Source organism: Equus caballus, chromosome 16 (assembly GCF_041296265.1).
Source record: "Equus caballus isolate H_3958 breed thoroughbred chromosome 16, TB-T2T, whole genome shotgun sequence".
NCBI lineage: Eukaryota > Metazoa > Chordata > Mammalia > Perissodactyla > Equidae > Equus > Equus caballus.
Window position 1 is genome coordinate 49,472,378 of NC_091699.1, and position 26,953 is coordinate 49,499,330.

The window sequence follows — 26,953 nt, forward strand, 5'->3', positions numbered from 1 at the left end:
CCCTACAGTCTATTCTCATCCAGCAGTCAGAGGGATCCTAACTCATAAATCAGACCATGTCACTCCCCTGCTCAAAATCCCAGAATAGCTCCCATCTCCCTCAGAGGAGAGGCTGATGTCCCCATAGTGGCACGCAAAACCCAGTTTGATATACCACCATTACCTCCATGTCTGCATCAGCTACTCCTCTTCCTCTCCCTCATTCTGTTAACAAAGGCCTCCCTGTGGTTCCTCAAACAAGCCCGGCACAGCACATCTCAGGGCTTTTGCATTTTCTTTTCCTCTGCCTGGAAGGTCCCTCAACCTCCACCACATAACTATGGACAGGACTCATTCACTCACCTTCTCAGGTCTTAAATCTAGTCACCTACTCAGTGAAACCCTCCCTTACTCACCTAATTAAAATTGCAAATTACTCGCCCCCTCATACTCTCTGACCCTCTTTCCGGGCTTATTTTTCCCCATAGCAGTTATCACCATTTGATACACTATGCATTTTTCACTAACTTATCTTTGTTATGGTCTTTGTCTTTTTTAAGCTCCACAAAGACAGGGCCTCGTGTGCTGTGCTACTAGTTACTAGCTCTAGAAGGACGCCTGGCACACAGCAGAGCGCAATCTACCTCTGCGGAGTGAGTGCAGGAATAGGAGCCCAGGGGGAGAAACACTTAAATCCAGGACGACTTCCTGAAGGAGTGAGTCCACCCGCGGGCACTTGCAAACACCGCCTAGGCAGCGTCACGGCCAGCCCCTCTCCTCAAGCCACGCCCATGGGGGGCGGGGGTGAGGCCTCGACCGGAAGCAGCCTCCCCCAGCGGAAGCCGGGCGGGGCAGTCTAGGCCCTCCTCCCGGCCTGCCCCGGGCTAGTGCCCCGCCCACAGGAAAGTGGGTGAAAGGTCGGCGGCGGAGGCGCTGTGGCCCGGGAGGTGGAGCGGGACGGCGGCGAAGTGACAGGCGCTTTGACGAACGGATGAACCATGGCAGACCAGGTGAAGCCCATCAGCCCGCTCAAGAATCTGCTGGCCGGCGGCTTTGGTGGCATGTGCCTGGTGTTCGTGGGGCACCCGCTGGACACGGTCAAGGTGCGAGGGGGCTGGGGCGTGGGCTATACGGAGGAGGACTGGGCGAGGCGCGGAAAGCAGGGTCTCCCGCGACACGCGGCCTCGGACAGAAGGGGACCTGTGGGAGCTTCTGTGAAAAATCTAGGGAATCTCCTTTTTACTCCTCTTGGGGGTCGGGGGAAGCTGTTCCTCGCTCCCCCAAGAGCCGGGCCGCGCCAAGTGAGAAGCTTCCAACCGCTCATGAAAGGCTCTGATTTAAAGTTCTCGTCTGGCAGCCTCTCCTGACCTTGCACCACTTCTTTGGGGGTGGGAAAGAAAAAGTGCCTCCCCAAAGCTCTGATTTCAGCAAACCTTAACATTATCAGCAAGGTTGAAACAGGTCGCCTGTAAAGCCTGCATCAAGAAGAAAGCTAAAGACAGAGGCACCGTATTCTAGAGATGTCTTTTGGCACATTCCTCTGGGGCCAGAGTCCCCATCACTATCTCTTCGCATCTTTCCCGCCCCAGAGAGGAGCTTGGCCATCTTCAGCCTGTCACCCCACGTTAGCCTGAGTGGCCTCTTGTGGGAAGCAATGATGCCCTCAGAGACTCAGCCTCTTCCAAGGAGAGCAAGTGACCAATTTTGCCCAGGGTCAGGCTCATTCTCACAACTCCCAGGTAAGGAATCCATGGTCCAACTGAGGCTCTGGAAAGGAGGAAACTCATCAGGGCTTGTTCCCTGGTCTTCCCCACATCAGGCCTCAACTCTTTCCCGTGCAACACTTTCAGCAAGGTCTTGTTGGAGACTAAAGTCCATGCCCTGTGACTTAGCATTCAACCTTCATCCTAGTTTTCTAACCTTATTTCTGGACACACATTTGGAGGAAATTGACGATCATGGCCATGGTGGGCCTGTGGGGAGCAGACATGAGCCTTATAGAGTGGGAAACCTGGGTAGAGGGCTTATTAGAATGTCAGATCGGGTTTCCTCTATAGGGAAATAGCTTTAGGGACACTTACTCTTGGCAGATTTGGACAAGAAAGTGCTGCCTTTAGTCTATGAGAAGAGCCAGGGTTATGCTTTGGCAAGACCAGGATTAAAGCTACTAGACGGGTTGGGGCACTGTGAAACAAGTCATATGTTTATTCAGCTAGTGGTAAATGCTGTGTGTGTTAGTGCTTCTTACACAGTCGTTCTAAGCAGCACTGTCTAGTAAGGGAGAGGAATTGTCTGGTCTCTCTTCCTGCTCTTGATCTACGTAGGCAGATTAGTTCCAGGCATCTGGGACCTCTCTTTAAAGAAAAAAGACTTAAACTCTTATTTGCTGCCTTATACAAATGTTGGTCCTGCCTCTGTATCCTCTTGCCCTTTCTCCCCATGAGATGTCACTCTTAGGGAGGAACCAATGACCTCTGTACTGAAATGGAAATGACTGAAAATGCTCACTGATATTTTCTTTTTTTTTTTTTAGTTAGACCAAGTTTTATTTTATTTTATTTTATTTTATTTTATTTTATTTTTTTTATTAATGTTATGATAGATTACAACCTTGTGAGATTTCAGTTGTACATTTTTGTTAGTCATGTTGTGGGTACACCACTTCCCCCTCCGTACCCTCCCCCCACCCCCCCTTTTCCCTGGTAACCACCGATCAGATCTCCTTCTCAATATACTAATTTCCACCTATGAGTGGAGTCATATAGAGTTCGTCTTTCTCTGACTGACTTATTTCGCTTAACATAATGCCCTCGAGGTCCATCCACGTTGTGAATGGGCCAATTTCGTCTTTTTTTATGGCTGAGTAGTATTCCATTGTGTATATATACCACATCTTCTTTATCCAATCATCAGTTTCTGGGCATGTAGGCTGGTTCCACGTCTTGGCTATTGTAAATAATGCTGCGATGAACATAGGGGTGCAACGGACTCTTGAGATATCTGATATCAGATTCTTAGGATAGATACCCAGTAATGGGATGGCTGGGTCATAGGGTATTTCTATTTTTAACTTTTTGAGAAATCTCCATACTGTTTTCCATAGTGGCTGTACCAGTTTGCATTCCCACCAACAGTGTATGAGGGTTCCTCTTTCTCCACAACCTCTCCAACATTTGTCGTTCTTGGTTTTGGATGTTTTTGCCAATCTAACGGGGGTAAGGTGATATCTTAGTGTAGTTTTGATTTGCATTTCCCTGATGATTAGCGATGATGAACATCTTTTCATGTGTCTATTGGCCATATTCATATCTTCTTTTGAGAAATGTCTGTTCATGTCCTCTGCCCATTTTTTGATCGGGTTGTTTGTTTTTTTGTTGTTAAGCCATGTGAGTTCTTTGTATATTATGGAGATTAACCCTTTGTCGGATAAGTGGCTTGTAAATATTTTTTCCCAATTAGTGAGCTGTTTTTTTGTTTCAATCCTGTTTTCCCTTGCCTTGAAGAAGCTCTTTAGTCTGATGAAGTCCCATTTGTTTATTCTTTCTATTGTCTCCCTCAACTGAGGAGTTACAGTGTCCGAAAAGATTCTTTTGAAACTGATGTCAAAGAGTGTACTGCCTATATTCTCTTCCAAAAGACTTATTGTCTCAGGCCTAATCTTTAGGTCTTTGATCCATTTTGAGTTTATTTTGGTGTGTGGTGAAAAAGAATGGTCAATTTTCAATCTTTTGCATGTGGCTGTCCAGTTTTCCCAGCACCATTTGTTGAAGAGACTTTCTTTTCTCCATTGTAGGCCCTCTGCTCCTTTGTCGAAGATTAGCTGTCCATAGATGTGTGGTTTTATCTCTGGGCTTTCAATTCTGTTCCATTGATCTGTGGACCTGTTTTTGTACCAGTACCACGCTGTTTTGATCACTGTAGCTTTGTAGTATGTTTTGAAATCGGGGATTGTGATTCCGCCGGCTTTGTTTTTCTTGCTCAGGATTGCTTTAGCAATTCGCGGTCTTTTATTTCCCCATATGAATTTTAGGATTCTTTGTTCAATTTCTGTGAAGAATGTTCTTGGGATTCTGATTGGGATAGCATTGAATCTGTAGATTGCTTTAGGTAGTATGGACATTTTAACTATGTTTATTCTTCCAATCCATGTGCAAGGAATGTTTTTCCATCTCTTTATGTCATCGCCTATTTCTTTCAAGAAAGTCTTGTAGTTTTCATTGTATAGATCCTTCTCTTCCTTGGTTAAGTTTATCCCAAGGTATTTTATTCTTTTCATTGCGATTGTGAATGGGATAGAGTTCTTGAGTTCTTTTTCTGTTAGTTTATTGTTAGTGTATATAAATGCTACTGATTTATGCACATTAATTTTATACCCTGCTACTTTGCTGTAGTTGTTGATTATTTCTAATAGTTTTTCTGTGGATTCTTTGGGTTTTCTATGTATAAGATCATGTCGTCTGCAAACAACGAGAGTTTTACTTCTTCGTTACCTATTTGGATTCCTTTTATTTCTTTTTCCTGCCGAATTGCTCTGGCCAGCACCTCCAGTACTATGTTGAATAGGAGTGGTGAAAGTGGGCACCCTTGTCTTGTTCCTGTCCTCAGAGGGATGGCTTTCAGCTTTTGTCCATTGAGTATGATGTTGGCTGTGGGTCTATCATATATGGCCTTTATTATGTTGAGGTACTTTCCTTCTATACCCATTTTACTGAGGGTTTTTATCATAAATGGGTGTTGGATCTTGTCGAATGCTTTCTCTGCATCTATTGAGATGATCATGTGGTTTTTGTTTTTCATTTTGTTGATGTAGTGTATCACGTTGATTGACTTGCGGATGTTGAACCATCCCTGTGTCCCTGGTATAAATCCCACTGATCATGGTGTATAATCTTTTTGATGTATTGCTGTAATCGGTTTGCCAAAATTTTGTTGAGGATTTTTGCATCTATGTTCATCAGTGATATCGGCCTGTAGTTCTCCTTCTTTGTGTTGTCCTTGTCAGGTTTGGGGATCCGAGTGATGTTGGCTTCATAGAATGTGTTAGGGAGTTCTCCATCTTTCTCAATTTTCTGGAACAGTTTGAGGAGAATAGGTATTAAGTCTTCTTTGAATGTTTGGTAGAATTCTCCAGAGAAGCCGTCTGGTCCTGGACTCTTGTTTTAGGGGAGGTTTTTGATTACCGTTTCTATTTCCTTACTTGTGATTGGTCTATTCAGATTCTCCATTTCTTCCTGATTCAGTTTGGGGAGATTGTAGGAGTCTAGGAATTTGTCCATTTCTTCCAGGTTGTTCAATTTGTTGGCATATAGTTTTTCATAGTATTCTCTTATGATCTCTTGTATTTCATTGGTATCTGTTGTGATTTCTCCTCTGTCATTCCTGATTTTATTAATTTGCGATTTCTCTCTTCTTTTCTTGGTGAGTCTGGCTAGGGGTTTGTCAATTTTGTTAATTCTTTCGAAGAACCAACTCTTTGTTTCATTGATCCTTTCTATTGTCTTTTTTGCTTCAATATCGTTTATTTCTGCTCTTATTTTATTATTTCCCTCCTTCTACTGACTCTGGGCTTTGTTTGTTCTTCTTTTTCTAGTTCTGTTAGGTGTCGTTTGAGGTTGCTTACGTGAGCTTTTTCTTGTTTAGTGAGGTGAGCCTGTATTGCGATGAATTTCCCTCTTAGGACTGCTTTTGCTGCATCCCAAATGATTTGGTATGTCGTGTTCTCATTTTCATTTGTCTCCAGATAATATTTGATTTCTTCTTTAATTTCTTCAATGATCCATTGTTTGTTGAGAAGCGTGTTGTTTAGTCTCCACATTTTTGCACCTTTCTCTGCTTTTTTCTTGTAGTTGATTTCTAGTTTAATAGCGTTATGATCAGAAAAGATGCTTGATATTATTTCAACTCTCTTGTATTTATTGATGTTTGCTTTGGTTCCCAAAATATGGTCAATCCTTGAGAATGTTCCATGTGCACTTGAGAAGAATGTGTAACCTGCTGTTTTTGGATGAAGTGTTCTATATATATCTATTAAGTCCATCTGGTCTAATTTTTCATTTAATTCTATTATTTCCTTGTTGATTTTCTGTCTGGATGTTCTGTCCATTGGTGTTAATGGTGTGTTGAGGTCCCCTACTATTATTGTATTGTTGTTGATGTCTTCTTTTAGTTCTATTAAGAGTTGCTTTACAAATTTTGGTGCTCCTGTGTTGGGTGCGTATATATTTATAAGTGTTATGTCTTCTTGGTGGAGAGTCCCTTTTATCATTATATACTGTCCCTCTTTATCTTTCTTTAACTGTTTTGCTTTGAAGTCTACCTTGTCTGATATTAGTATAGCGACACCTGCTTTCTTTTGTTCATTATTAGCTTGGAGTATTGTTCTCCATCCCTTCACTCTGAGTCTGTGTTTGTCTTTGGGGCTGAGGTGTGTTTCCTGGAGGCAGCATATTGTTGGATCTTGTTCTTTGATCCATCCTGCCACTCTGTGTCTTTTGATTGGGGAGTTCAATCCATTTACATTTAGAGTGATTATTGAGACGTGGGGGCCTACCACTACCATTTTGTGTCTTGTTTTCCGGTTTTCTTCAGTTTCCTTTGTTTCTCGTCCCATGGTTTAATCTGTTCTGATGTAGAGCTGCTACTCTCTGTTGTTGTCCTTCTACTTATCTCCTCTGCTCTTGGTTTTGTAGCCCCTTTCCTTTTTTGGATTTTTCAGGAATGAGGGTTTTCCTGAGGATTTCCTGAAGAGGTCGTTTTGTGGCAATGAACTCCCTTAATTTTTGTTTATCTGGGAAAGTTTTTATTTCTCCATCGTATTTGAAGGATATTTTCGCTGGGTAGAGAATTCTCGGCTGTAGATTTTTGTCCTTCAGATTTTTGAATATATCATTCCACTCTCTTCTAGCCTGTAAAGTTTCTGCTGAGAAATCTGCTGATAGCCTGATGGGGGTTCCTTTGTAGGTTAGTTTCTTTTGCCTGGCTGTCCTTAATATTTTCTCCTTGTCGTTGACTTTTGCTAGCTTCACTACTATATGACGTGGAGTTGGTCTTCTTGCATTGATAAAGTTTGGAGATCTATTGGCTTCTGTCACCTGAAGATCCATCTCCCTCACCAGATTTGGGAAGTTCTCAGCCATTATTTCTTTGAATAGGCTTTCTGCCCCTTTCTCCTTCTCTTCTCCCTCTGGTATACCTATAATCCTTACGTTGCATCTCCTAATTGTGTCTGATAATTCTCGGAGAGTTTCTTCATTTCTTTTAAGTCTTGCTTCTCTCTCCTCCTCTGCCTGCAACAATTCTATATTGCCATCTTCCAAATTGCTAATTCTTTCCTCCATATTATCGGCCCTACTGTTCAGAGCATCTAGATTTTTCTTAATCTCCTCTATTGTGTTCTTCATTTCCAATATTTCTGTTTGTTTCTTCTTTATCGTATCAAACTCTTTTGTGACATAGCTCCTGAACTCGTTGAGTTGACGGTCAGAATTCTCTCTTAACTCATTGAGAATCTTAATGATGGCTGTTTTGAAGTCATCATCATTTAGGTTATATATCTCATTTTCTTTGGGATTGTTTTCTGTGTATTTGTTACTTTCTTTCTGTTCTGGAGATTTAATGTATTTTTTCATATTGCTTGATGTTGTTGATTTGTGCCTCCGCATGGAGATAGAGTTTAGTTGCTCCTTTCACTTGTTTCAGCTGCTGCAGTTGGGGGAGCAGCTGTTTATGCTTCACCAACCAGGAACCCTGTCCGTAGTTGCTAACTGGGCCTGGGCCCCTCTTCGTAGCCACAGTGGCCCTTTGGATTCCTCCTCTGCCTTGGGGGCCGTCACAGGGGGGCTTCAGGCTGCAGGTGCCTACTGTTTCAGCCCACCTAGATGTGCTCTCTCCTTGGGGTCTGCAACGGTGTTATGGGCTTTTCCAGCGGCCAGGGGTGGGATCACTTATATTTGTCGCTCCGTTGCTGTCGGCACCCACCGAATCTCACTTGTCCTCTATGGGTCGCAGGGGAGCTATTGGCATCTTCTACAGTCTGTGGTTAGTACACCTAGCTATGCTGCTTTTGCCCTGGGGTCTTCCAGCCTTGTGGCTGGCGGCTGGGTGCCTTCTACTGGTGCTGTGCAGAGGCTTTCCCTAAGGCTGCTGTGAGCCTGTAGGGTTTCCCCCTAGGCTACTAAGCTGGGTCTCTGGAACTCTCTCCAGCCCCAGTCCTCTCCGAGATCTCCGGCAATCCCTAGCCCCACGGGGCGGGCAACGGCAGCTGGGGGTCGCCCCGCCCTCTGGGATTCTCTCCGGGCCTCTCCCGGAGCCGTGAATGCTCGGCGTGGCCCCTCTGCTAACGGCACACAGAGAGTTTTGTCTGCTGCCCGGGCGGAGCTCCGGCGCTTCCCCTCTGGGTCGCAGAACCGGCCTTTGAAAGTTCCCCCAGCCCCGGTCCTCTCCGAGATCTCCGGCAATCCCTAGTCCCACGGGGCGGGCAACGGCAGCTGGGGGTCGCTCCGCCCTCTGGGCTTCTCTCCGGGCCTCTCCTGGGAGCCCTGAATGCTGGGCGTGGCCCCTCTGCTAATGGCAGACAGAGAGTTTTGTCTGCTGCCTGGCGGAACTCCGGCGCTTCCCCTCCGGGTCGCAGAACCGGCCTTTGAAACTTCCCCCAGCCCCGGTCCTCTCCGAGATCTCCGGCAATCCCTAGTCCCACGGGGCGGGCAACGGCAGCTGGGAGACCTCCGTACCCTCCGTGACTCTCTCTGGGACCCTCCGGGCGCCCCGAGCACCAGGCTGGGTCTCCCCGCCAATGGCGGGGAGAGACTCTCCCCGCGGGCTCAGGTGTGCAACTCCAAAGTTTCCCTCTGCGTTTAGGAGTAATTGCGGGGGGTTTAGGTAGGGTTCTGGTCACCTGTTTCCACCGTCGCTCCTCTGTTGTGTTCTCGCTCCTGCCCTAGATGTGTGTGGATCCTCTGGGGGCGTCCGTTGGAAGAAAGCCGCTTGCGGGTACTAGGCTGCCTGTTGGGGTCGGAGAGTTTTCACCTATTTCCACATCCTCCCGGAGGAAAGTCCGTCCGCCTTCCGATGTATAGTCGCGTGGGTGTCTCAGACGTCCTGAGATGCTGTCTGGATATCCTTTGTCAAGCGATAAGTGTTCAAATAATTGTAGACTCGAAGGGCGAGAGACAAAGAGGACTACTCACGGCGCCATCTTGGATCTTCCTTCGCTGATATTTTCAATAGCCAGAAAGCCTCTTTTGAGCTTAAACCAAAATCACAAATTGCTGACTCCTGTCCTTTTGATCTCAGAGAGCCAGACGGACTTAAATCAAAGCCTGGACTAGAGCACTTTTAGAGGTCCAAGGTGACTAGCTGTGGCCTCAGAAAGCAAGAGCTGTGGCACTTCAGAGTTGGAGCTGGGAAAGGCTCTATGGCAGGTGGCAAAGGGCTAGCTGAGTTCTGCCTGGAGAAGTAGGGAGACCTAGACATTCTGGGCAGGAGTGAAGGATGATATAGGCTTGGCAACGGGAGTCCGACTGTAAAATAAGACCAGCCATGGAGGACTTTAATGTTCTTGCTGGCCTGGATGGCTGATGTTATGATGAGACAAGTTTGAGATTTATACAAAATCACAAAAAAGGTATCAGTCGGAGGTTTTGATCCATTTCTCTCTCCCTAGTAACTGGGGGAGGTTGTGCCTGACCGTGGAGGATCTAAGGCCGCTATAAGGGATTTTGGATGTAAAGCAGTGGGAGGCTCTGTACATTTCTACTGTTGTGTCCTATAAACTCCTCAGACTTGCATGTCACCTCCATTGCCTAGAGAGTGGTTTCCTTAGTGTGGCATGTAAGGCCCTAACACATACAAGAATGAGAGATTCTAAAGAAGTAAAGGAACAGCATAGTGAAGATGGTGTTTCAGAAAGATTAGTATGGTAGCACCCTAAGAAAGATTTCCAAGCAGAACTCTGAGCAGAAAAAGCAGCCAGGAAAAAGACTGCAGAAGTGACTGAGCGTATCAGTTATCTATTGCAGTGTAACAACTTATCCCAAAACTTAGTTGCTTAAAACAGCAGCATTCATTAACTCTCACAGTCTTTGTGAGGCAGGATTTTGGGAGCAGTTTAGGTGGGTATTCTGGCTCAGGGTTTCTTGTGAGATTGCAGATGTTGGCTGGGATCCAGAATATGTAAAGAATTCTTACAACTCAATAATAATAAGATAATAATGTAATTAAAAAATGGGCAAAGGACTTAAATAGACACTTCTGCAAAGAAGATATACAAATAGCCAATAAGCACATGAAAAAATGTTCAATCATTAGGGAAATGGAAATAAAAACTACAATGAGATACCACCTCATACCCATTAGGATGGCTACTATCAATAGAACAGAAGATAACAAGCATTCGCGAGGATGTGAAAATATTGGAACCGTTGTGCACTGTGATTGGGAATGTGAAATTGTACAGCCAGTGTGGAAAACAGTATGGCAGTTCTTCAAAAATTGAAAATAGAATCACCATATAATCCAGCAATTCCACTTCTGGGTATATAACCGAAAGAATTGAAAGCAGGGTCTCGAAGAGATACTCATACACCCATGTTTATAGCAGCATCATCCACAATAGCTAAAAACATGGAAGCAACCCAGGTGTCTACCCATAGATAAATGGATAAGCAAAATGTGGTATATACATACAATGGAACATTATTCAGCCTTAAAAAGAAGGAAATTTTGACGCTACAATATGGGTGGATCTTGAAAACATTATACTAAGCGAACTAAGTCACAAAAAGACAAACACTATATGATCCCACTTACATTGAAATACTTAGAGTAGTCAAAATCATAAAGACAAAAAGTAGAATGGTGGGGGCTGGCCCAGTGGCACAGTGGTTAAGTGCACATGTTCCGTTTTGGTGGCCTGGGGTTCGCCACTTTGGATCCCAGGTGTGGACATGGCACCACTTGACAAGCCATGCTGTGGCAGGCATCCCACATATAAAGTAGAGGAAGATGGGCACGGATGTTAGCTCAGGGCCAGACTTCCTCAGCAAAAAGAGGAGGATTGGCAGCAGTTAGCTCAGGGCTAATCTTCCTAAAAAAAAAATAGACATTTCTCCAAAGAAGATACACAAATGGCCAATAAGCACATGAAAAATGTTTGACATCGTTATCCATCATGGGCATGAAAATCAAAGTCACAATGAGACACCGCCTCACACCCGCTATGGTGGCTATAATCAAAAAGACAGATAATAACAAATGTTAGCAAGGATGTGAAGAAATTGGAATCCTCATACACTGCTGGTAGGGATGTAAAATGGTGTAGCTTCTTTGGAAAACTCTGGCAGTTCCTCAGAAGGTTAACGTAGTTTAGCATATGACTCAGCAATTCTCCTAGGTATATACCTATGCTAATTAATTTTATGAGTCAACTTGATTGGGTCATGGGGTGCCCAGATATTGGTCAAACATCCAGGGTATATCTGTGAGGGTATTTTTGTGTGAAGTTAGCATTTGAATTTGTAGACTGAGTAAAGCAGATTGCCCTTGCTAATGTGGATGGCCCTCATCTGATCAGTTGAAGACCTGAATAGAACAGAAGGCTGACCCTCCCATGAGTAAGGAAGAACTCCTCCTGCATGACTGATTGAGCTGGGACATTGGTTGTTTCCCGCCTTTGGACTCAAACTGAAACATTGGCTCTTCTTGAGTCTTTAGCCTGCCAACTTTTGAACTGGAACTTATACCATCGGCTCTCCTGGTTCTCAGATCTTCAGACTTGGACTGGAACTATACTATTGGCTCTCCTTGGTCTCCAGCTTGCTGACTGCAGATCTTGGGATTTGCTTGCCTCCATAATTGTGTGAGCCAATTCCTGATTTTATATGTATAGTTGTTAGTGGATTGAGTCGATTCTCACTCTTAGCGATCTTGTGTACAGCAGAGTGGAACCTTGCCCAGTCTTTTTGCGCCATCCTCTCACCTTCTAGTGCTAAATCAGACAATACTTTACTGCTATTCATAGGGTTTTCCTAGCCCATGTTTTTGGAAGTAGGTGGCCAGGTCCTTCTTCCTAGTCTGTCTTAGTCTGGAAGCTCCATTGAAACCTGTCCACTGTGGTAGACCCTGCTCATATTTGAAATACCAGTGGCATAGCTTTCAGCCTCACAGCAACACGCAGCTGCCACAGTATGATAACCGACAGACAGGTGAAGTGGTTCTCTGACTGGGAAATGAACCCAGGTCACAGTGATGAGAGCACCAAATCTTAACCACTAGAACACCAGGGCTGACATATATATATATATTCCAAATCCTACTGGGTCTGTTCTTCTGGAGAATCCTGACCAATGCAATATCCAAAAGAATTGAAAACATATAGCCACACAAAAACCTGTACACAAATGTTTATAGCATTGTTATTCATAATCAAAAAGTAGAAAAATGCAAATGTCTGTTGTCTGATGAACAGATAAACAAAATATGGCATATTTGTACAGTAGAATGTTATCCACCAATAAAAAGGAATGAAGGACTGATACATTCTACAACATAGATGGACTTTTAAAATGTTATGCCAGGTAAAAGAAGCCACACATTGTGTGATTTTGTTTATATGAAATATATAGAATAGGCAAATCCATAGAGACAGAAAGTGGATTAGTGATTGCCAGGGGCTGAGAGGAGAGGGCAATGGGGAGTGACTATTAATGGGTGTGGTGTTTCTTTTTGGGGTGATGCAAATGTTCTAAAATTGATTGTAATAAAGATTGCACAACTCTGAATGTGCTAAAAATCATTGAATTATGTACTTTAAATGGGTGAATTTTATGTTATGCAAATTATTTCTTAATAAAGCTATTAAAAATACTGGACCAAAGGACCCCCTCCACCCTCGCAAAAAAAGATGTTGACTGGGACTGCACTCATCTGAAGGATTGGCTTCCATGTGGTTTATTCCATGCTGGCAAGTTGGTGCTGACTGTTGTCAGGAGGCTTTCTTTCTTCCACACGTGGCCTTTCCAGGCTGCTTGAACGTCCTCATGACATGGTGACCGACTTCCCCCAAAGCAAATAACCTGAGACAGAGACAGGTAGAAGCTGACTTTTTTTTATCACCTACCCTTAGAAGTCACATGGCATCAATACCACCACATTCTATTCAACAGAAGTGAATCACTGAGGGCCTGGCCTGGTGGCGCAGTGGTTAAGTTCACATGCTCCACTTCAGCGGCCCAGGATTCACAGGTTTGGGTCTGGAGCACAGACCTAGCACTGCTTGTCGAGCCATGCTGTGGCAGGCATCCCACATATAAAGTAGAGGAAGATCGGCATGGATGTTAGCTCAGGGCCAATCTTCCTCAGCAAAAAGAGGAGGATTGGTGGTCGGTGTTAGCTCAGGGTTAATCTTCCTCAAAAAAAAAAAAAATAAAGAAGTGAATCACCAAGTCTGGCCCACATTCAAGGATAGTGGAATTAGGATTTACCCTTTAAAGGGGAAAAGTGTCAAAGAATTAGTGGACATAATTGAAAACCACCACACTGGGTAAGGATGGATAAGGACTTGGCCTAGGAGAAGACTCAGACAGAGAGAGGAAGTAGTTATGATTCTGGATTCATCGTGACAGACCACTCCAACAGACTTGGTGCCCATGTGATAAGAGCAGGAACAGCAAGAGGAAGTAGTTAGAGGTATTACTAGGGTTTCAAATCCTAAGAAAGAAGGTAGGTAGGTGGCTCTGGTACAAATAAGACATACCTCAGGAGGGTGAGATTCTGCAGATGATTTGAGTAGGGAGAGCTTCTCCAGTGAGCTGTGAATGTAGCCTTAAAGGTAGGGAGAGAGGTCTAGAGATTGCCGAGTGATAGTCATCACTGAACAGAAGCTGAAGCCCTGGAATCTGAGTTTTCTGAAAGGGGTAGTAGACCAGATGAGCGGGGTGCTTAGCCTTGGAGAATGACTGCAGTAGAAAAGGAAACAAAGGAGGAAGTATTGAGAAGGGAGGTTTAGAGAGAGAAAGGGCCAGCCTGGTGGCCGAGTGGTTAAGCTTGGCATGCTTCACTTCAGCGGCCTGGGTTTGGTTCCCGGGCACAGACCTACACCACTTGTCTGTCAGTGGCCATCCTGTGGTGGCAGCGAACATACAAAAAGAGGAAGACTGGCAGTGGATGTTAGCTTAGGGTGAATCTTCCTCAGCAAAAAAAAAAAAAGAGAGAGACAGTTGGAAGCATTGGATACACCAAAAAGTTGAGAAGGATGAGGAGCAAGAAAAGTAGGATTAGATCCACCTCACTCCGGAATGCCTTTGTTGAGTACCTTACCTGACCACCAGCATGCCACTGCAAATGGAAGTGGGGTGGTGGCTAGAGCTGGAGCCTTGCATCAGCCAGGTCTGGTTACTGGCATGTCACTTGAACTCACTAAACCCAGTCTCATTTGTAAACTGGGAATACCTATCCCATTGGGTCATTCTGGGATCCATTAGATAAGAAATAAATGATGAAAATAAGTGGATGAGGAAATCAGAGGAACTGTTCCTCTCTCTCAAAGCATGCTACTGGGGCGGGCTGAGTGGCTGAGTGGTTAAGTCTGCGTGCTCCACTTTGGCGGCCCAGGATTTCACTGGTTTGGATCCTGGGTGCAGACATGGCACAGCTCATCAGGCAGCGTTGAGGCAGTGTCCCACATGCCACAACTAGAAGGACCCACGACTAAAATATACAACTGTGTATTTGGGGAGAAAAATCAGGAAAAAACGAAAAAAGCATGCTACTAATGACTTGTGAGCAGAGGGTTTGAATAAATTGGAGGAAAGAGAAGTCTGAATCCAGCAGGTTAAGTGAATGCTGAAGACATGTACACAGTAGGTATAGCTTTCTCTGTTGAGTTTGGCAGACAATTGGGCCATTGCTACCGATAGGTAGTTCTGATTCTGGGAGATGACTGTCTTTTAACTTCTGGTTTCAGGTCCGACTGCAGACGCAGCCCCCAAGTTTGCCTGGACAGCCGCCCATGTATTCTGGGACCTTTGACTGTTTCCGGAAGACACTTATTAGAGAGGTATGGTATCTCGGTGCTGGGCATTCCTCTCGCTCAGAGGAACACATTCATAGGGTTGGTTTGTAACTCCCAAATAGGGTGGATAGGGTGACTTTATGTAGTTCTACTGGAGGTCTAGCCCACAGCTGTGCGTCTCTCACTGTGCCTTCCTATGCCCTCCTATTGTCATCGATCTGGAGTCTTTGATAGTTCCAGCTACTGTTTTATACGGGTGAATGAAGCTAATAAAATGGTTCTCTGTTTTGGAAGGCAGAATTTAGACTGCAGGGAATTAGTAAGAAATAATTGGAGACGTGAAATAGAAGAAAGGGCATAACTGGATCAGTCAGTTCCACAGGGATCAGTGTCAGAAGTTCACATAGAATCTGGAGGAAAAGTCAGCCAGTCTGAGGAACAGTGGAATCTTCAAACTTCTAGACAAGGAAACTAAATTGGTTTGGGATTATTGAATTACATAATAAGTTTTCAGATGTTTCTTACAGTGAAAACATGGATTTTTAAAGTTTTAATTACTAGTGATATTACTCACTTCCCTAGCACATGTTATAAAAAAACCTTGTTGAGAACTTTTCCTTTGCTTCCTAAAATGTAACTTTCATATGAATAAATACTCTATTAAATATATAGTCTTTATTAAATATACAGAAACTGAGGAGCAAGTGTCACTCAGATAAAGAGGGGATGCTGGTAAGTGATGGACTCAACCTTGGGGGGAAAGTGTTCCCCAGGGTTCCTGCAGGACCCAGGCATGGAAGCAAGATTTTGAGGTGGAGCCTACCCAGCTACCCATGCGTGAGATGGTGCTGCCTTTTCTTCTGTAAGGTGCTCTTTCTTTGATTTGTGCTGCCCAGGGTGGAGTCTGATCAGTGTCTGATGGAGGCTTTAGGTTTCAGGTCTGCTCAGAATCCTTTGCCCTTACGAAAGAGAGACAGGTTTACATGCCTCTTGGTCAATAAAGATTTTAAGCACCTGTTTAGCAGCTGGGCAGTATGCTGGGTGCTGGGGACCTGGTTAGAATGGCTTGTATAGACCCAACTCCCTACAGAGTTGAATAGGCTTCCTTAGTCCATATTTGTACGTGTCATTGGTTTTTGCTGTGCCGGACTGAGCTCTTTGCTTTCTGGAGCTGCCCGGCAGAGGCCTTAGTTGTGCTGCATGGAACTGAGTGGGCCAGCACAGTGAGGGGAAGGCTAGAGGAGTTATTGAAAGCTTGGGCTTGGCCTCTCAGGACCTGGGCATCCTTCTCAGCCCAGGTGGGGAGCTGTGGGAGGGGCTTTGGAAGAACTTTATCACATGCTACTTTCGTAGATCCTCCTCAGAAATGTCTCTGTCCGTTCGCCCTTTCCTGTTTACTGCCTCTGCACTTTGTCCTCAGTGAGTCCGCTTGCAGCCTGTAGCAGTGTTAGACCTTTGCAGGATCCAGGAGGAGTGCTGACGAGTACAGTTTGCCCCTTTGGTTCTGGAAAGAAGATGGTTGTGAATGCCCAGGGTCTGCAGTGAGGCAGGTTCTCCAGCCTGGGTCTGTGGACCCTCCCAGGGTGCAGCCCACCCCGTTTCTCCTGCCACTCTCTGTAAGGAGCAACTTCAACATTTTTTGTATTTGTTTTTAAAATTATTCCTTATTTTGTATTAAAGTGATATAATCACTTAGTTTGTTACTGAAAGGCTTGGAACAAAGTAACAAAGTGATCTTTACACCTCTACCTCTATCCCATTCTCCAGAGGCAACTACTTTCAGCTGTTTATGCTGTTTCTATAACTACATAGTACACGTTTACTACTGTATTTTATACGTTTGATGTGTTTTAGCTACCTATTTGTGGTAGACGATTTTAACTGACATTCCCTATCCCCTTTCTCACCTGCCCATATAATTTTATCACGCTTTCTGGTTTAATCCTCTTCACTGTTTTCATGATTATAACTTTATATATGTTTTTTCTGTTAAGCAAATAATCTACTATGATGTACATTTCATTTCTTCTGCAATTTTTTGTTTTTCTTGAGATTGAGTTAATAATTGCATCAATTTCTTTTGCCTTTTTTTCCTTTGGATCGCTGTCTCTGTTATCCTGTATACTGAATGCTCTATAGAGTACCTTTCTGTTTGGTTTTCCAGACTGCTTAAATAGTTATAACCTGTTGTTCCAATGTGTGTTGTTTTGCTTTGTTTTTCTTGGAAACATCCCTCCTGGAGTCCTCCATCCTTGTACTCCCATGTCAGCTGGCTTCTTCCAGGCCCACTGCGCCCAATACCATCCTGGAAATCCCCTTCACCTCTCTTGGGCTGAATCTTCTTCTTCCTTAGTTTACTAACTTTGTATGGATGCAGTATCTATCTATGTGACTGTCTGTTTATTGGCTACTACATTGTTGCTTTCATTACCAAACTGTACTGATGAAAATTGATGTGCAGTCTTAGTATTATTATTATTATTACTTTTTTTTGAGGAAGCTTAGCCCTGAGCTAACATCTGCTGCCAATCCTCTTGTTTTTGCTGAGGAAGACTGGCCCTGAGCTAACCTCCGTGCCCATCTTCCTCCACTTTATATGTGGGACACCTACCACAGCATGGCTTGCCATTCGGTGCCATATCCGCACCCGGGATCTGAACCGGCGAACCCCGGGCTGCTGAAGCAGAACATGCAAACTTAACCACTGCACCACTGGACTGGCCCCTTAGTATTATTTTTAGCAATAAATTCTCCATGTCTTAATACTTGGAAAATACAATTTTTTTAATCACCTGTAATCTCACCCCAAGGAAGTCAGATTACATTGTATATCCTGTTTTGTGGCCTGCTTTTTTTTCACTTAGTAGTCTCCTTTCATGATATGATGTGATTTTATGAGTGTATGATAGTCCATTTATGGAATTTCCCTAAGCTGTCTCATTAATATCCTATTTGGGAGCTTTTAGGTTCATTCCAAAATTTTGGTACCTTATAAATGCTTGATGTCATTCTTTTTTATATCTCTGAGTATTTCCTTAGAATAAATTTCTAGTCAGAAGATTTCTTGATGAAAGCGTATGCTGCATATTGCCAGATTGCCTTCCGGAATAGAAGTTATTTCCAGTTTTTTCAGCAGTGTGTAAGAGGACAAGTATTTCTGATAAATGTGGAGGTTTTCTGCTATTTAAAAGCTCTCCTCTCTTGGAAGAGAGGTAAAGGAAGGAAGCTACAGGTTAGAGAATACACTGCTTCCCTGTTTCAGCAGTGTAAAGGGTGGTGCTGTCTGTAAACAGCTTCTGCTTATGTGATTCCTTGCAGGGCATCACAGGGCTATATCGGGGCATGGCTGCCCCCATCATTGGGGTCACCCCCATGTTTGCTGTGTGCTTCTTTGGGTTTGGTTTGGGGAAGAAACTGCAACAGAAATGCCCAGAGGATGTGCTCAGGTGAGTACTTACAGGCCTGGAGCACTTGATGCTGTTCTGCCTGCTGGTGTGACACGGGTTAAAGGAAAGAGCCTTGGCAGACAGCTAATGGCTGTCCTCCTGGGCCTCCCGAGGCTGCTTCTGGGAGTTCCTCGTGAGGGAGGTACTTTAGTTTTTTTTCCCCTGTGAACCAAAAGGTTTTGGAAAAGGCCTCCCCAACTCCCTTTCCAGGTTGTCATAATTTCTTCTGTCAAGTAGTATCACTTACTGGGGTCAGCCCCATAGGGCTGTTGGATGGTTTGAATGCTAAAATGTGTGTACAATGCCATGATCAGTAGCTGATGCTTCAGTACTGATAACAGCAGCTTGTTTTCTGTCACCTGATTGGGAAAGGGAGGTTCCAACTTTTGTTTTACTACTTCTTCTTTTTCTTTGGTGAGGAAGATTGGCCCTGAGCTAACATCTATTGCCAATCTTCCTCTTTTTGCTTGAGGAAGATTGTCCCTGAGCTATCATCTGTGCCAGTCCTCCTCCACTTCATATGTGGGATGCTGCCACAGTATGGCTTGATGAGCAGTGTGTAGGTCTGTGCCTGGGACCCGAACCCATGAACCCCGGGCTACCAAAGCGGAGCACGCAAACTTAACCACTATGCCACCAGGACAGGCCCTGTTTTACTTCATTTTTATAACATGATTATAGTTATTTGAGATACTGGTTTCTCTGTTAAAGTGAAATAAATTAGTGTATTTCTTTTTAATAAACTTTAAGGATTTGGATTTGAGTATGAAGGGGCAGATGAGTCAGAATCATAGCTCAGAAATTACCAAGTAGTTAATGAAAACAGAGACTTCTTGGGATGCAGGGGAATTTTGAGTGGAAATATGGGATAACAAGGTGCCCTCAGTCTGAGCTGTGCAAGATGACAACTCCCGGGCGGGGCTGCAGGTAGCACAGAACCCACAGAGGCTGGCCAGGCTTGGGATCCAGGAGCTCAAGGGAGGAAGCCCAGGGTGCCATGCATTTGTTTTCTTTCACTACTTTAGGCAACAGCAGACTGAGGTGGCCTTGGTCTAGTAGAGATGCTTGTAATCTGAAACTCTATTTCTGGAGTCCTTGTGACCCTCTGAATGTGCCCAGCTTCTATATACTGGTGGCCCCAAATGTGGCTGTATGTGGGGAGGGGGTCCTCATGAAGCTGTTTGACTGTTGGTAGTCCAAATGTCCCATGGACACATATCCTCGCCAAACACCTGGTCTTTTAGCTCATGTGGCAACTCATAGCCGTACCAGGGCCATACATGAGAATCCTCAGTGGGATCACTGCTTGTACTTTGGCCTGTGGTTTTGTTCCCTGTACAATCACATTAACACTCTGAGAAACACCCTTCCTGCTTGAGCAAAGATTGAAACACTCTGGACCCCACCCCTATAATCCTGCCATGTTCTGAATCCTGAATGTCAGCCCTGCCATGTTCCCCTCTCTGTGGTGGTATTTGGGGATAATATGGAAAGGAGCATTACTACAGCCTTGGGGTGGAATCCCAGGAGGGTCCATTACTCACAGATGCCTCCCTGGGGTGGGGTGGCAGGTGGCAGAATGAGCCGGGCAGTCATAGAGTGTCTACACGGTACCCTGTGCACACACAGAGACCCCACTCAGACAACAGTCCCCAGTCCCAGGAGATGGAGGTGTGCCTAGCCTAGAGTCTGGGCATCTTGGGAAGAACAGAGCACGTTGGTCTCATAAGGGGAAGTTTAGTTGCTGAGAGGTCTCCTCTTGGGGACAGCAGTGTGAACTGAGACTGTTAAGGAGGCCATGCGTGAAAGCAAGTCTCTTGACTGTTCAACAGTCGACCTGTGTTCTGGGCTTGCATGCCAGAGGTAGACGTGAGAGCCTTGCCTGGGGTAAGTGCATGGAAAAAACTGGGCTGTTGAGACTGGTGCCCTGCCTAGAGGGAAGGACCCATAGTGGATGTGTCCCTATCCCCATTTGACATCTATTTTCCAGGTCTTGTTGGGTGGGACCAGCCTGAAGGCTCAGTTGTCAGAGGCTTGGGGTCTGGAGGGCCCTGAGACTCAGGCAAGTAAGTGAAGTTTTTTGCCAAGGTTTCCTAAATTGTGGGGACTCTGTTGGAATGCTAATTGTAGCTTTGTGCTCTATTGCCTTCAGACCACCCAGATATTGCTAATCCTAGAAAGAAAAGGAAAAGCCAGAGGTGGTACAGCTGTGGGCTTTAGATGCTAGGAGCCTCAGACTCCTCCAAGTTCTCATAGCGGCTCTTTCTTTGGGGGCCAGGGTGAGGATTCATATCTCTGGGCTCTGGGGGACCATTCCCTGCACAGAGGGCTACAAGACCCATCATGCCTGTCTGGTTACCATCCCTGTTTGGGCCTTTCTCAGCATTTTACAGCATATTCTTTGCAACTGGCCTGGCTGTCCCTTGCCTGTGGAGGTAGCCACAGCTGTTCCCTCTCGCCTTGATGCTGTCCTACTTGAATATTGGCTTAAAATGTTCTCAGGCCTTTGGGGATCCAGAGGAGGTGAGACTGGAAGGGAACTGGGGTTGACTGAGATCCAGATCCTAAGTTAGAGGATTTTTCCACAACAACCTTGAATTTTACACATGAGGAATCAAGCCTCTTGGGAAAGTTGTCCAGAGTCATTGTGAATGTCAGGGAGGAAACTGTGTTTCACTGTAAAGCTTCTCCCATGGGTAAGGCCCTCTTGAGTGTGCAGGTGTGCCTTGTGACCAAGCTTCTATTCCTCTTGGGACTGACACCCCTGCCCTAGGAAATCTTACCTCAGAATACACCTAGAACTTGGCTTTTGTGCCAAATATGATCTATTTGTGTTTGGATTCTGCCCAGTCCAAGTAATTATTTTTTCTTACACAGTCTTCCTCTTTGTTGGGATTGCTTCTGTCCTGGGTGGTTAGTCACAGGTGCTTGCCTCTGGCATTTCTTTTCAATACAGCTACCCTCAACTATTTGCAGCTGGGATGTTATCTGGTGTATTCACCACGGGAATTATGACCCCTGGAGAACGGATCAAGTGCTTGTTACAGGTAAGGTGTGATCTGGGAAGGGGGGGATGTGATCTGGGGGGGAGGTGGCCAGCGTTTTCCATTCAGTGTACAATTTTGTTTGGATGTTTATGTCCTTTCACCCTGCATAAAGGCTTCAGGTCAGGTGTGCAAAACAGTTTCAAGTGTTTCAGGAACATGGAAGCAATCGTAGTAGAATCAAGGACCAGGACAGTATAACAAACCAACCAAAATGTCACACCTGTGACGTGTCAGCCCAGGTTTATCCACACTTATTAGCAGCTACTTCAGGAACTTCGAAAGGTGAGTTATGTCTCATCAGAAGTGGAAGGGAGGCTCCTACTCAACATCTCATGTCTCTACCGATTGCCCAAAGGTTCAGTGGCCTTAGAGTGCCTGGCTTGTTCTGAGGCTGAAGATGTGATCTGGCTGCTTGCCTTACCACACAGGCCTCCTTTAAAAAAGAAATGTTACTGCTTTTTTCTTCTAATGGCTGAAGTAACTGACACAGTTCTTGCTAGAAAATTTTGATAATTCAGAGAAGCACTAAGAAAAAATATATTTATTTCCTATGATACCATCCCACTGAGGTAACTACTGTTATGCTTTGTATGTGAATTCTTCTGGTCTTTTTGGTAAACATGTATATTAAGAAATGTTGTCTTTTGAAATAAAAATGGGATCACATACTACAATAGTTTTATAACCAAGTTTTTTTCACTTGATATATCATAATATTTTTCTCCGTGATTATTTTTCTCAAGCGTAATTTTCTGCATCTTCATTACATGGCTGTCATTTACCCCATAATCCCTTATCTAGGAGCATGTGCCATAGGAAAGATCTTTGTAAATAAGCTTTTGCACATGTACCTGATTACTCTCTTAGGATAAATGTCTAGACGTAGAATTAGTATGTTTAAAGAGATATGCTTTTTAGAGTTTTTAATGCACAGTACCTAATGGTCCTCCTATAAAGGTCTGTTACTTTCTTTTCTTTTTTTCTTTCTTTCTTTTTTTTTTTGAGGAAGACTAGCCCTGAGCTAACATCTGCCATCAATCCTCCTCTTTTTGCTGAGGAAGACTGGCCCTGAGCTCACATCCGTGCCCATCTTCCTCTACTTTATATGTGGGACACCTGCCACAGCACGGCTTGCCAAGCGGTGCCATGTCTGCACCCAGGATCCAAACTGGCAAACCCTGGGCCGCCGAGAAGCGGAACATGTGAACTTAACCACTGCGCCACTGGGCCGGCCCTAGGCCTGTTACTTTCTATTCCTTCAGTAATACACGAGAGTGCCCATTTCCCAGCAGACTTTGCAGCGTCTAATTTACAATCTCTGCCAGTCTGATAGGTGAAAAAATTGCATTGTTTTAATTTTTCATGCTTTTAATTGTTGGTGAGGTTAATTATTTTGATGAATATTAGTTGCTTGAATTTTTCCTTTAGGAAGTGCCTGTGTTCTTTGCTCTTTTTTTTTAAACTGATTTGTCAAAGCTTTGGACATGTTAAAGTTATTACTTATCATATGCGGCAAGTCTTTTTTATGGTTTGCATTTTTCATTTAATTTTGCATATTTTTTGATTAAATTTTTTTTTTTTGAGGAAGAGTAGTCCTGAGCTAACATCTGCCAATCCTCCTCTTTTTTTTTTTTTTAATTAATGTTATGATAGATTACAACCTTGTGAGATTTCAGTTGTACGTTATTGTTAGTCATGTTCTGGGTACACCTCTTCCCCCTTTGTGCCCTCCCCCCTCCCCCCCTTTTCCCTGGTAACCACCGATCAGATCTCCTTGTCAATATGTTAACTTCCACCTATGAGTGGAGTCATATAGAGTTCGTCTTTCTCTGACTGGCTTATTTCGCTTAACATAATACCCTCGAGGTCCATCCACGTTGCTGCAAATGGGCCAATTTTGTCTTTTTTTATGGCTGAGTAGTATTCCATTGTGTATATATACCATATCTTCTTTATCCAATCATCAGTTTCTGGGCATGTAGGTTGGTTCCACGTCTTGACTATTGTAAATAATGCTGCGATGAATATAGGGGTGCAAGGGACTCTTGGGATTTCTGATTTCAGGTTCTTAGGATAGATACCCAGTAATGGGATGGCTGGGTTATAGGGTATTTCTATTTTTAACTTTTTGAGAAATCTCCATACTGTTTTCCATAGTGGCTGTACCAGTTTGCATTCCCACCAACAGTGTATGAGGGTTCCTTTTTCTCCACAACCTCTCCAACATTTGTCACTCGTGGTTTTGGATGTTTTTGCCAATCTAATGGGTGTAAGGTGATATCTTAGTGTAGTTTTGATTTGCATTTCCCTGATGATTAGCGATGATGAACATCTTTTCATGTGTCTATTGGCCATATTTATATCTTCTTTTGAGAAGTGTCTGTTTATGTCCTCTGCCCATTTTTTGATCGGGTTGTTTGTTTTTTTGTTGTTAAGCCATGTGAGTTCTTTGTATATTATGGAGATTAACCCTTTGTCGGATAAGTGGCTTGTAAATATTTTTTCCCAATTAGTGAGCTGTTTTTTTGTTTCAATCCTGTTTTCCCTTGCCTTGAAGAAGCTCTTTAGTCTGATGAAGTCCCATTTGTTTATTCTTTCTATTGTCTCCCTCAACTGAGGAGTTACAGTGTCCGAAAAGATTCTTTTGAAACTGATGTCAAAGAGTGTACTGCCTATATTCTCTTCCAAAAGACTTATTGTCTCAGGCCTAATCTTTAGGTCTTTGATCCATTTTGAGTTTATTTTGGTGTGTGGTGAAAAAGAATGGTCAATTTTCAATCTTTTGCATGTGGCTGTCCAGTTTTCCCAGCACCATTTGTTGAAGAGACTTTCTTTTCTCCATTGTAGGCCCTCTGCTCCTTTGTCGAAGATTAGCTGTCCATAGATGTGTGGTTTTATCTCTGGGCTTTCAATTCTGTTCCATTGATCTGTGGACCTGTTTTTGTACCAGTACCACGCTGTTTTGATCACTGTAGCTTTGTAGTATGTTTTGAAATCGGGGATTGTGATTCCGCCGGCTTTGTTTTTCTTGCTCAGGATTGCTTTAGCAATTCGCGGTCTTTTGTTTCCCCATATGAATTTTAGGATTCTTTGTTCAATTTCTGTGAAGAATGTTCTTGGGATTCTGATTGGGATAGCATTGAATCTGTAGATTGCTTTAGGTAGTATGGACATTTTAACTATGTTTATTCTTCCAATCCATGTGCATGGAATGTCTTTCCATCTCTTTATGTCGTTGTCAATTTCTTTCAAGAAAGTCTTGTAGTTTTCATTGTATAGATCCTTCTCTTCCTTGGTTAAGTTTATCCCAAGGTATTTTATTCTTTTCGTTGCGATTGTGAATGGGATTGAGTTCTTGAGTTCTTTTTCTGTTAGTTCATTGTTAGTGTATAGAAATGCTACTGATTTATTTATGTTGATTTTATACCCTGCTACTTTGCTGTAGTTGTTGATTATTTCTAATAGTTTTCCAATGGATTCTTTGGGGTTTTCTATATATAAGATCATGTCGTCTGCAAACAGCGAGAGTTTTACTTCTTCATTACCTATTTGGATTCCTTTTATTTCTTTTTCCTGCCGAATTGCTCTGGCCAACACCTCCAGTATGTTGAATAGGAGTGGTGAAAGTGGGCACCCTTGTCTTGTTCCTGTCCTCAGAGGGATGGCTTTCAGTTTTTGTCCATTGAGTATGATGTCGGCCGTGGGTTTGTCATATATGGCCTTTATTATGTTGAGGTACTTTCCTTCTATACCCATTTTATTGAGGGTTTTTTTTTATCATAAATGGGTGTTGGATCTTGTCGAATGCTTTCTCTGCATCTATTGAGATGATCATGTGGTTTTTGTTTTTCATTTTGTTGATGTAGTGTATCACGTTGATTGACTTGCGGATGTTGAACCATCCCTGTGTCCATGGTATAAATCCCACTTGATCATGGTGTATAGTCTTTTTGATGTATTGCTGTATTCGGTTTGCCAGAATTTTGTTGAGGATTTTTGCATCTATGTTCATCAGTGATATCGGCCTGTAGTTCTCCTTCTTTGTGTTGTCCTCGTCAGGTTTGGGGATCCGAGTGATGTTGGCTTCATAGAATGTGTTAGGGAGTACTCCATCTTCCTCAATTTTCTGGAACAGTTTGAGAAGAATAGGTATTAAGTCTTCTTTGAATGTTTGGTAGAATTCTCCAGAGAAGCCGTCTGGTCCTGGACTCTTATTTTTGGGGAGGTTTTTGATTACCGTTTCTATTTCCTTACTTGTGATTGGTCTATTCAGATTCTCAATTTCTTCCTGATTCAGTTTGGGGAGGTTGTAGGAGTCTAGGAATTTGTCCATTTCTTCCAGGTTGTTCAATTTGTTGGCATATAGTTTTTCATAGTATTCTCTTATGATCCCTTGTATTTCATTGGTATCTGTTGTGATTTCTCCTCTCTCATTCCTAATTTTATTTATTTGAGATTTCTCTCTTCTTTTCTTGGTGAGTCTGGCTAAAGGTTTGTCGATTTTGTTAATTTTTTCGAAGAACCAACTCTTTGTTTCATTGATCCTTTCTACTGTCTTTTTTGCTTCAATATCGTTTATTTCTGCTCTTATTTTATTATTTCCCTCCTTCTACTGACTCTGGGCTTTGTTTGTTCTTCTTTTTCTAGTTCTGTTAGGTGTCGTTTGAGGTTGCTTATGTGAGCTTTTTCTTGTTTAGTGAAGTGAGACTGTATTGCGATGAATTTCCCTCTTAGGACTGCTTTTGCTGCATCCCAAATGATTTGGTATGTCGTGTTCTCATTTTCATTTGTCTCCAGATAATATTTGATTTCTTCTTTAGTTTCTTCAATAATCCATTCTTTGTTCAGAAGCGTGTTGTTTAGTCTCCACATTTTTGCACCTTTCTCTGCTTTTTTCTTGTAGTTGATTTCCAGTTTCATAGCATTATGATCAGAAAATATGCTTGGTATTATTTCAACTCTCTTGTATTTATTGATGTTTGCTTTGTTTCCCAAAATATGGTCAATCCTTGAGAATGTTCCATGTGCACTTGAGAAGAATGTGTAACCTGCTGTTTTTGGATGAAGTGTTCTATATATATCCATTAAGTCCATCTGGTCTAATTTTTCATTTAATTCTATTATTTCCTTGTTGATTTTCTGTCTGGATGTTCTGTCCATTGGTGTTAATGGTGTGTTGAGGTCCCCTACTATTATTGTATTGTTGTTGATGTCTTCTTTTAGTTCTGTTAAGGGTTGCTTTACAAATTTTGGTGCTCCTGTGTTGGGTGTGTGTATATTTATAAGTGTTATGTCTTCTTGGTGGAGAGTCCCTTTTATCATTGTGTATTGTGCCTCTTTGTCTTTCTTTATCTGTTTTGCTTTGAAGTCTGCCTTGTCTGATATTAGTATAGCGACACCTGCTTTCTTTTGTTCATTATTAGCTTGGAGTATTGTTCTCCATCCCTTCACTCTGAGTCTGTGTTTGTCTTTGG

At 43.4% G+C, this 26,953-nt stretch overlaps 1 protein-coding gene across 4 annotated transcripts in view; it reads left to right on the forward strand.

The window, feature by feature from the left end:
- The first annotated feature begins 785 nt into the window (after nucleotides 1-785).
- Nucleotides 786-26,953, forward strand: part of SLC25A20 (solute carrier family 25 member 20) — a 43,208-nt gene continuing 17,040 nt past the window's right edge. The window contains exons 1-6 of one of the 4 annotated variants that reach the window (XM_070237690.1): nucleotides 917-1,082; nucleotides 14,939-15,031; nucleotides 16,407-16,602; nucleotides 18,026-18,218; nucleotides 18,305-18,432; nucleotides 21,389-21,479. In XM_070237690.1, the coding sequence (XP_070093791.1) occupies nucleotides 18,054-18,218; nucleotides 18,305-18,432; nucleotides 21,389-21,479 (384 nt within the window). In that variant the 5' untranslated portion in view covers nucleotides 917-1,082; nucleotides 14,939-15,031; nucleotides 16,407-16,602; nucleotides 18,026-18,053. Of the gene's footprint in view, nucleotides 1,083-1,466; nucleotides 1,719-14,938; nucleotides 15,032-16,406; nucleotides 16,603-18,025; nucleotides 18,219-18,304; nucleotides 18,433-21,388; nucleotides 21,480-26,953 lie in introns of those variants that run through there. The other 3 variants (XM_070237691.1, XM_001494717.6, XM_070237692.1) reach the window with 3 other exon arrangements.